The sequence below is a fragment of the Juglans regia genome, chromosome 14 (assembly GCF_001411555.2).
Source record: "Juglans regia cultivar Chandler chromosome 14, Walnut 2.0, whole genome shotgun sequence".
NCBI classification, from domain to species: Eukaryota; Viridiplantae; Streptophyta; class Magnoliopsida; order Fagales; family Juglandaceae; genus Juglans; species Juglans regia.
This window is the reverse complement of record NC_049914.1, coordinates 28,423,350-28,434,465: the sequence shown is the minus strand read 5'-3', so window position 1 is coordinate 28,434,465 and position 11,116 is coordinate 28,423,350. Positions and strand designations below refer to the sequence as shown.

General features: G+C 35.4%; 1 protein-coding gene across 1 annotated transcript; it reads right to left on the bottom strand.

Moving 5' to 3' along the window:
* Positions 1 to 1,565: 1,565 nt before the first annotated feature.
* Positions 1,566 to 10,450, bottom strand: LOC109003574 (lysine--tRNA ligase, chloroplastic/mitochondrial). The gene is made up of 14 exons (XM_018981774.2): positions 10,171 to 10,450; positions 9,678 to 9,896; positions 8,890 to 9,001; positions 8,221 to 8,329; positions 7,577 to 7,634; positions 6,688 to 6,756; positions 6,504 to 6,611; positions 6,213 to 6,305; positions 5,940 to 6,044; positions 5,229 to 5,435; positions 4,849 to 4,943; positions 3,976 to 4,066; positions 2,663 to 2,839; positions 1,566 to 1,898 (listed from the first exon to the last, which is right to left on the bottom strand). The coding sequence occupies exons 1-14, from the start codon at positions 10,402 to 10,404 to the stop codon at positions 1,806 to 1,808; spliced, it is 1,770 nt and encodes a 589-aa protein (XP_018837319.2). The 5' UTR covers positions 10,405 to 10,450; the 3' UTR covers positions 1,566 to 1,805.
* Positions 10,451 to 11,116: the final 666 nt, after the last annotated feature.

Sequence of the window (11,116 nt, the reverse complement as noted above, 5' to 3'; positions counted from 1 at the left end):
GTCAGATCATAAAAGAGCTTAGCAGCTTTTTGCACTTTTTTTCTTTTTTCCTTTTCTTCTCAACAGGGATAAATAATTATATCATATTTGAACAAACAGGCTTTCTCCTTTCTGTTTGCCCTATTCTTTGATGATAAACTCTTTAAGACGCGTTAACCACCATCAGTTGGTTGTCCCCAGCTTCCTTTGAAAGTCACATTGCAAAAGGCATTGTGTCAAAAATATGATCTTTCTTTGCCCTTTCTTCTCCTCTCTCATACTCTGTTTCCATTCTAAGAAAATGAAATTGTTCTTGCAAACAGAGATCATGTCACGCATAACTGATATACGGCCTTAACAAATATTCAGTTGCGTTTGGTTACAAGATTCAGCTGAATTAAATTTAATTTTAAACTGAGTTTAATATCTAAATACTCAACTCTCAAATTACTAAACTCATCTTAACTCAAAACATCTTTATACACGAGACCTACAATCTTTTTTAACTTAACACATCTTTATAAGTAGGATCTAAAACTTTTTTTAATTTTTTATAAAAAATATTAAATTCATATTAATATCTAAATACACTTTAAATTCAATTTAAATAGATTTCATATAACTCTTTTCACTATTCAACTTATTATTATTTATAAAAAATTAAATTTAATTCAACATCTAAACTCAGCCTCCAAATTAAAGGAGCCAAATTCGCAAAACTTTGAGAGTACACGTAATCATTTGGCTTGGTATAATTATTTTGAAGAAATGTTATTAAATTGACAGATATGGAAGAGTGCCACATGTTAAGAAGGACGACATGGGGTTTGGTGGCCCAGCAATCGAATTTGCAACCTGTGGAAATGAACATCATTACAGAAAGCTGGTGATTGAAAAGCCCGGTGAGGCTTTCAATTTTTTTTTTTTTTTTTGGAAAATAGTGATGCTAGCAATTGATTGGAGGCTTGGAAACCTTTTTTTTTTTTTTTTTTTTTTTATGCGTTAAAGAGACAAGCGCATGCCTGATTGTACAAGATTGTGGGAACAAAGGTCCCCTCCCTTTTGCAAATCTGTCTTTGCATCATGACTACATGTAGAAAAGAGTGGTGCTAGACTGCTAGCAATATCATGTTGGCCATAGATTTTGATCCCCAAGCCGGGTATGGATCGTCGGTGGTGGTGGAGTGAGAGAGGTAGGGCAAATTTGAGAGATCTGAAGTTGGAAAAGCCAACGATAATGCTCCTGGCTATAAGGCTTGTCAGTGTAGCTATCTATGACAAGGTATCAGAACCACGCCAGGCCTCCTAGGCATCGCTCGTTGATGGTGTTGTTGGGTTGGTCTTTAAGACCCATTATAGATGCTTTCAAGCATGTGAAAAGTGAAGAAATTGAGAGGCATGTAGTTAAAAAGATAAAAACATTGATTTTTTGATGAGATGTCATTTAGGACTCCAGTTAATTCCTCTTTTTGATTGTTAGTTTACCTGATAAAATGAAGAGGAAGAAAGAAGAGTAAGAGTAATTCTACATATAACCGTGAAGTGTCTGAACGCCACGTAATCGCTTTGAAAAATAGTGTCTCAAACCATGAATAACAAATTCAGTCATTGAAATTGTATCGCAGCTTAGTGTCTCAAACCAGTCATAATTTACAGCCATTCGCAGGGGGAGGAAATAAGCTGGACTTAAAAAACAAGAATCTGTATTGTATTTGTGTTACAAAAAATACATGACAAAATTTTCCTAAAAAATAACAATGCTGTATTGAAACATGTCATATTGCTGATCCAAAAGAATTCGCATATACCGATCTTTTGCCGTTACCCTATTGCTGAATCTTAAGAACTGGAAAAGCAATTACATCTCGAATGCTTGCAGAGTTTGTCAGAAGCATCACTAGCCTGTCGATTCCAAGTCCCTGAAAACAAATTCTTTCCATCAAAGAATATCTCAGGGATAGTAGCATTAGCAATTTCGGTTGAGTTACAAAAAATATCAATCTAATGTTGTTTATGATCCCTTTTATTTTGCAGAATCATAAGACGTAGCACAAAAGCATGTGCACCGAGACGCATCTCTCAAGAGCGTATTCGTGGATATGAATACTGACAAATCAGGATTGCCTAATTGTTTACTTTGTGAAATATTGCAATTCAAAGAGATGGTCTAAACAAACACCCAACAAGATAAAATATATTTACTAACTAATAAGATATTGTAGCTTCTATTTTTTAAAAGAAAGAAAAAAACTTAACTTGGGTATTATATTTTCTTTTCATTATCCTTAATTGTTGAAGAACTATAATTATCTAGAGACCTCCAAATGTCCGAAAATAATTTCAAGATGAAGATATGCTTAAATTGGCTCCGTAATAATCCATATCCTTAGTGGCAAGAGAATGCCAGTTCATTTGTTTTCAAGTATCACATAGAAGAAAATGTCATTTCATAAATTAGAAAAACAAAATCATTTCCCTTTAGATTCATCACAGAGAAGCTATATCACATTAAACCCTAAAAGAACATGAAATTTAAATGACTGATTGACTTTCTAAACGCATGAAATAGCAAGAGCTCAACCCTTCCTGAGCACAACATGTTATTATAAAATTGTACATATTTTCATTGAGGTTCCCTCCAAAAACTCTAGAACGTTAATATATAGTGAAACCGCAACCTTACCATTCCTGAAGCAGGAGGCATTCCATATTCCAGAGCCGTTAGGAAGTCATCATCAAGAGTCACTTCATATGAGTCATCCTCGTTTTTATTTCCTCGCTCTTCTGCACTATTTGCTTCCATAGCAGCCGCTGCTCTCTTCTCATTATGCAGCCTCACTTGCTCTTCCAAGCGTCCTCTCTGACAAAAGACAGGATTAATCAAAAAGTCTCTGTTTTCTAGTCAAAACCACTAACAATTTTTCACGTACAGCAAAAGAAGCATGGAAAATCTGGTGAATGGATGCAATCCAGCCAATTATGGTTTTTTATAACCTTGAGCTTTTGGGACAAGATAGTTTAACCTAGTTACAGTGGTCCCAAAATTAACCCTTGACTCCCTTATACATCCAATTTAAAATTAAAATCCTACACGTCGAGTTTCACATATTGAAGGAAAGTATGGACCACGTGAAGAGTCAGCATAACAGTTAATTGACTAAATTAAACAATTTCAATCAGTTTAAAATTTTAGAAGAAGCAGTAATTTAATACACCATTCTTCAAATTCACCAAGCTTTCTGAAAAGGTAAGCATAATTCTTATTTACTGATAAAAAAAAAAGCCATACACACCAGTCAAATCACTTGGTTATTTCTATGTTATTGCTCCATTTATTACAAAATGCTATATGCAACATAATGAATTACAAGGACGGCAATGGCGAATGACAATCTACCCTTACACTTCTCTGCAGCATAGTTGTTCTTGATTTTTATTTCCAACAACTAGTCATCATCCCATTTCTCATACGTCAACATCCTTGATTAAGAATGAGTTTGCCATCAATACATGGAATAAAGCTGAGTAGAACTCATGGATGGAAAAAGTAACAAGATTTGTGTATCTACCACCATCCATAGAAGTGGGGGAAGTAGCTTAAACAATGATCATAATATGATTCAGATGTAATTCTACTCATTTGATTCTTTTTTCTGTTTAATTCGACTCATTTGTTAGTTATGCAAGCACTCCCAAAACTTCCATAAATTCTATTTCTCTACCAAACTCAAGTCAAGGAATTCATCATTGCTTGATTAAAGAATCGACAGATAACAAAACAATGAAACAAAATCACTGAATAACTTGTTGACTCTAATTGATTTATAAAGTGGATGAAACTGGATGACAAAAATTCAGTTCAATTATATACTACAGATACCAAGTTGATAACACTTTCAAAAATAGAAGCTCCTCGATTGTGAATTTCTTACAATAGTCTATGACTAACAAGATAGACACAAAACCAGGAAATCCAGGAGTGCAAAATAAGTTTACCTGATCCATAGGATCAGTCAATTCAGAAAATGCATTCGCCAGCTCACGACCACAGATGAAAAGTTCAAATCTCTCTGTTAGCCCTGCATGCCTAATATGGGAAGATGAAGAATAAGATGAGAAAGAAAATTTCCCAAATAACAGATAAAAAGTCATACATTAATCATCTCCCCATTTTAACATGTTCCTTCATCCCATGCAAAGAAACTACATAATGGATTTAAAATCGCAAGCTCTACAAAACAAGAATATAATGGTAAAAAACAAGAAGGAAAGCAAATAAGCACAGTAGAAAACGATATTACACATTATCATTTCCATATTTAAGGACCAGTAAACCTTGCATCATACCTCTCCTATAACTACCGAAAACACGGGTTGTTTTCCATTATGAATCCTCACCAAATATACATGCTTATCGTAGCAAGATTTGCACTCTATATTTTCTATTGTATTCTCCAAAAAATGATGCCTACACATCGAGTGCATAACCCTTTATTTGACACAGCAAAGGGAAAGTAACTGAGATGAGTAGGCCATATGTACTAAAAAATAAATGGCCATGTCCATGAAGATCTTGAAACGAGCACCTTCATACAAAATAAAGACTCTGGGATGCCAGAAACACTAGAATTTGGATATAAATCAAGCCAACACCCAGGTTCAAGACCACATGATAATTCTTACTCAAAGCTCTTTCTAATGAATAAATTTTATTCCAAGTTCAAGTTATACTTGATATTTTAATGTAACTGGCATGGTACTAAATAGAAAGCACACCTAAACAGCAAGAGCGTACCATATCCCAGCAATTGTTCATGACAAATTTGGCATTGGATAGTAAATTATAAGTTACCAAACAACTTTAATTACCTTCTATGTGGTTTAGCCAGAGGAGAAATCTCAATAGGATAGTCCAAAACAAATGTAGGTTGCAGAAGCTTTGGTTCTACAACAATCTCAAAAACCTGGTCAAATGAAACAACTAAATACTGAGAGAGGCTGCATGTAGAGGAAATCTAGAAAACAAAAATAAAAAGCACATAAGAAGGAATTATTCCTTCCCAGCATTATTGTTTTTCATACCAACATCCTCCAACTATAAAGAAAAGTGTGCAATCTACAAAAGAGATTGCTTATTTTTTGAAAGTGGAAACCTTAGATTAAAAAGAGAGTGAAAAGGACGGGAGCCAGCAGCAGCAGAGATAATTGAGGAAAATACTCTTTGAATACTGCAGATGATGCTGACTGACCTCATTAAGGAGGTGGCCAACAGATGGGCATGCTTCAATAGAACATTTGTCTTTCTTATCAAGGTTGATTTCTAGGGCCCTAAGAGTTATTTCTTTAGCAGCTTTAACATCATTGACCAAATCATTGAAATCAATTCCGGTGGATTCTTTTACAAGATTGTGCATAGTTTCCCTCCTCCAAGGTCGCTCAAGACATATCTCCACACCCTGCATAGACATGTTACACCAACTTTAAAAAGACACAAGTCACAGAAATATCTTACTAAAGGGATGTGTCATAGCTAATTTGTTGCTTCCACAGAAATTCCAAACACGCAAAGCAATCAGTTCCATGCTCACATATGAAAACTATGAAAGCACCAAAACTTCTTGCGGAATACATTTTGCTTTTTAAAACCAACTGGAATTTTTTTACATGAAAAATTGATCACACCATTCAATGAAAGAGCAGTGGTCAAAAGAGTAGCTACTTGGAGCAAAGTGCATACCTAGATTGTGACCATTTTCAACACTGAGATTGCTTTGAACACGGTGACCAGAGTCATTAAAGCTCAATAGGAAAATGAGAAGGGGTGATGTTTTAGATAAATGTTTTTGGAGAATGAGTACTTTTGGTTTCAGTAATTTGGCAATGAATCCAATTCCAGTGCATTTCAATAAAAAGCAGGTATTTGTTAAATGCTACAGAACTGCAAGTGAGAACAAACTTACCTGGTAGTCAATGGTAAGCTTCCCATGAACTGAAAGAGCACATCTAGTAACAATTTCCTCCACCATGTTCATCATGCTTTGGTAGTCTGAATATGCTTCATACATCTATGATGAAACTAATACCAATAATGATAAGAGCTTCATTTAATAGACTCTAAATGTCAACAACACAATATATGCTATAAGAGGCAACTAATAATTAGTGTCACTTTTGAGTACAGGACATTAACCATGAAGAAGGCCAAACAAAAGCAATAATAGAAAATATTTTACCTCTATTGTGGTAAACTCAGGATTATGACGAGTTGAAATGCCTTCATTTCTAAATATTCTCCCAATCTCATATACCTTTTCAAACCCCCCAACCTGTCATCCACACAGTTTTTATTCAAGAAATATACTTATGTGCAAACAAATTCAGAACCCATATGGGAAAATGCATACCGCTTAATTATCTAATTCTTCAAAGACCAACAATTTTGGGTAAAAAAAGGTTAAGCAATCATAAGATAGTTCTATAGGGAAGGGAATACATGAGATAGGAACCATGATGTAAAATCTCACCAGCATTCTCTTTAAGTGAAGCTCAGTCGCTATTCTCAAATAAAGGTCCCTTCCAAGAGAATTATGGTATGTAACAAATGGCCTAGCTTCTGCTCCACCAGCTGCTCCCTAGTTAAATCCTTGAATATTATAACATTGCATAGCATAAAATAGAGAGGGGGAGAGAATAAGGATATAGACAAACCTGCAGAACTGGAGTTTCAACTTCAACGAAACCTAAAGATTCCACTGTCTTGCGTATCTCTGACACAATCTAGCCAGAACAGTTACATTCACTTGCTCAGGAATAAAAATAAAATACCTCTGATAACTATGGAAAGACAACACAAGAGAACACATTGGAAAAAGGTTGAGAGAGCCAACAATTGAATAAGAATTTCAAACAGTTCTTTTAAGCTAGACACATTGCACGAATTATAAAACCATAAAACTTTCAAAGCAGTGAAGATTGTTTCCTCAAAGTTATCACCTGTGGCAATTGCAACTAACAATATGGGACATATAAGTAACATTTTTTTATCAAAATCAGAAACCTTGATCACAGGGCACAGAGATGGGAGCTTTAACTTCCGGTTATTAAATTTCATAAGCATATATAGAAGATAACGATTACACAGCCATCACCGCAATCCTATAAAGGTTCTGATTTTGTACCGGAAACTTAAAAGAGTAGGCACCAAAATAAGATTAGAGTCTGCCACTATTCAAGTGATTGCCGCACAATAATAGAGGTGGTCTGTTGGAGAAAAGGTTGACGACAGTTTAAGATGCCTCTTTACATCACAATAATGTTATTAATTTGATGTTCTTATATTCTTCCATGATTTAGATTAGTATCACAATGAAGATATTTTACATGTAAATTTGAGGCAAAAATCTTATTCCATCGATGGGCAACAAAATTCTAGCCATACGAAAACAGAAGCATGAAACCTGTGTACGGAAATACCAAACAGCCAGCAGTTTTACAGTTAAATAATATATAAATCTTGTTTAGAAAAAAAAAAATGAAAACTTGAGAGTTCCGTGAAATCTTTTCTTACATTTGGAAAGGGGGAAAGAAGATGACCTACCTTTGCTCTTTTCCGAAATATATCAGCTACTTCAGGATTGGCAATCATGTCTACATATCTAAACATTGGAAAGATAGCAGACAAATACAGTCAGCCATTAGAATTCAACCAATTTTCTGGCAATTAAATATTTTGCTGTCCAAAATAAAATATGGCCATTGGGATATCTGGTAAATAAAGGGCAACGTAATACAAAGTGTTTAACCAATGAGAAATAAAACAATGAAGTTGGATAGACAGATAGGGTGTTCCACCAAAGAAAGCATGTTCAAGGAGTTCAGCAATATCTCTCATTGTCATGCAGGCACAAAAAAGAGCCTACACATACAACTTGAGAAAATAACCAAAAGACTTGCTAAACCAAAAACGTGCGAACACAAGCACTTAATTCCATCAGACCAGTGGAGTTAAAAGTACAGCAATTGAAAGTTTTTGTTTGATAAAAACCTATGACATATTATTACACCAACTGCACAACATTCAGAATCTAAACAGAATTTCAATCAGCTGGAAGTGCTCTGTGCTCACATCATATGTTCCAGCCAAAGGGCATCAATGCAATTTGAAAACCACTAGATCACCTCAATCAGCGAATACCTTGGGAAAATTATTGTTAAAATCACACCCTTCAGACATGAACTCACCTTTGGCGGTAGCGCTTATCCACATCAGTTAGACCATGATATTTATCCGGCAGTGGAAGTAGAGATTTGGTCAAAATGGCAAATGAATTCACATAAATAGAAAGTTCTCCTGAAGACAAACCAAGAAAGAAAAAAATAAGTCCAAAATCATGTTGCAAAGGGCTGTACCATTGAAGAAAGTGGCATGGCTACAACCAAAGACATTGTTTATGTCCATGACTAGGATTAGAAAAACTTCATAGTGATGTGTCCAACCAGTCAAGACTATTTTGTAACTTGTAAGCCTTGGTTTCATATTCAGTTACAATTAATTGCCTTGGAGTTTGGAAAATCCCACAACCCATATATATTTTGATGAAGCAGAACCTCACCAAGGCAGGGCCCTTTGGACCAACCCTTGGATGGTAAACCCTAGATACGTGACCCCACCAGCCAAAAACAGGTATCAGGTAATTTAGGAAAACTTGTAGTGCGATATCGAATCCAAGATATCTGACCACTAGGCTGCACCCTGACAGGTCCCATAACCCATATATGTACTACATACATAATTTTAGAGGCTATAACAGTGTATAACAGTTAGGAAATCTCACTCAAGCACTCTGCTATCCCCAAAAGACAAAAAAAATCAGAAAACTTTGTATGAAGCTAGCATGCAAGACCAACAACCTTTCTCTGTCCGCTTGATTGAACCACTTGCACCTAGTATATCACCAATATCAACAAGTGTCTTTAACTGATCAAATTGATCATTTACAAGCCTCTCCTTCTCGCAATAAAGCTGAAAACAACAATTTCATCAATTCATTTAGTGCCTTGCTACAATTATTTATAGGAAGAAAAACTAGAAATCTTAATAACATCATTCATACACCCAAAGGATAAATAATTTAACAGACTCAATCGAAAAAGGGATGATCTTTCCAGTGAAATATCAATCCTAAATAACTCAAGCTATACCAATCCAATTTGTTTATTAGATAGGATCGTTAAAACCTTGACCACGAAAATAGAACCAGACATGAAAGGCAAACTAGAGCCAGTCACTCCATTGCACCTTTAGACCATCAAATAAAGAGACAAAAAAACAAGTAAAAGCTTTACATAAATCATTTACTCCTAACTTTATGTCTTTGCTTACCTTACTTGCTTGGTTTAAGGAATACAACCTATTCTACGATATACATTTCTTCATTTTAACATGAAACCGCCCGCATCCCCAAGCTCATTAAAAAGTCTAGAATATTTTAGTTGACCTTCAAGAAACCACTAGAGTGACTTTTAACTATGACTTTGAAAGAGACCCCGAATCAGGCATCATCATTTCCTAGACACAGGAAAACGCCCCAGCAATGTGCACATATAAACTAATGCAAAAAGAATGGAACCGTGATTGAATAAATTCGAAGCCCAAACTCCCGATATTTGAACTAAAAAAAAATGTAAATAGTAAAAACCTGAATTGTCCCGGAATCATCGCGTAACGTCAAAAATGCGAGTTTTCCGAATGCTCTGCGAGCCACAATTCTTCCTGCAATCGAAACATGATCGCTCTCACTATTCGACTCGACGCCATTCCCAAGATGTCTGTACATATCTTGCAGCTGGTTAGCAGTGTGAGTCCTATCCCACTTATAAGCATACGGCTCCAAGCCCTTGCTCCTCAATTCTTCCACCTACGCAGAAAGCATTTTTTGTTCCTTCAAGAAAAATGCCATTTTGGTTTTTCTACGTTTCCAAAGAGAGGAAAATTTTCTAGATTCAAGGAAAAAATATCCTTCATCTGTTCAAAAATGAAAATTTCAGCATTTCTTCCTTGTTTCCGAAAGAAACCACGCAGGGGCAAACAGAATACGGAAAAGAAGATTAATTCTTTCTTTACTGCTACGCTCTGAATTGGCGAAATTAGAATCGAAACTTCAAGTGGTGATTCTTTGATTATTAGTTTACCTTAGTAATGCGAATGGAGCGAACGGCGTCTCTGTCCGAAGTGGAAGAAGAAGAAGAAGATCGACGGTTACGGCCGGAGGTAGTGGTTGCGATGGCGGCGGAAGATGATGATGAGGAGGAGGAGGAGGAGCACCTGAGAAATCCAATTCTGGAGCGTGTGGCAGCGGAGGCAGTAGAAGTTGCGAAGCGAAAGAGGTGTCTGAAAGGCTGCGAGCTCACCTTCAAAGCCTCCATTAAAGCCGTCCGCTAATGCTTCCTCTTCTTTTTCCCTTACAGAGTTTATCCCCTACTCGATCTACTTACTATTTCTCTACTCTCACGGGTTTTAAACGGATTCAATATTTTCAAGACGTAGAACGACATGCCGTTTACAGTACTAAATACTAAATAGTGTCGTGGCGGCCTGTCTGGTTTCATTATTAGTATTTGACGACTTTTTTTTTTTTTTTAATTTAAATGAACTTTTTTTTTTCCTCTAATAAATAAAAGTTTTTCTGAAGGTCCTAATTATATCACAATAACAGAAATGATACTTGCAGTCGTGAGTGTGCAAGCATCGTACAGTCGCTTTAAAATAAATAAATAAATATGAGATCCACATAAAAATAAATTAATTTTTTAATAGTAGACCTCACTCTTTTTCAAAATGACTGTACGACGTTTGCGTATTCCATAATTATATATAGCATTACTCAGAAGAAATTGAGAAAGAGATGATATAATTGCATGGAGGTACTGTCCATTAGGTTTTGATTTATATACAGATCAGAGATCGATTATAATTAATACAATAAAATAATTAAATGAACCACAATATTGCTTAATTATATATATATATATATATGCCATACTAGTACTTATAAGGTTTAAACACAGAATTATTATATAAGAAGAAGAGGCAGAGGCAGAGTGGCTCCAGATGATGATCATGAAGGCGGGGTTTGGA

What these genes read in the sequence shown, in the direction of transcription:
- LOC109003574 (XM_018981774.2), bottom strand. Translation starts at nt 10,404, where the DNA reads ATGGAGGCTTTGAAGGTGAGCTCGCAGCCTTTCAGACACCTCTTTCGC. An exon ending in GCTCCATTCGCATTACTAAG is followed by an intron (nt 9,897 to 10,170) that starts GTAAACTAATAA and finishes CTTTCTGCGTAG; the next exon opens with GTGGAAGAATTGAGGAGCAA. An exon ending in AGCTTACCATTGACTACCAG is followed by an intron (nt 5,436 to 5,939) that starts GTAAGTTTGTTC and finishes ATGTCTATGCAG; the next exon opens with GGTGTGGAGATATGTCTTGA.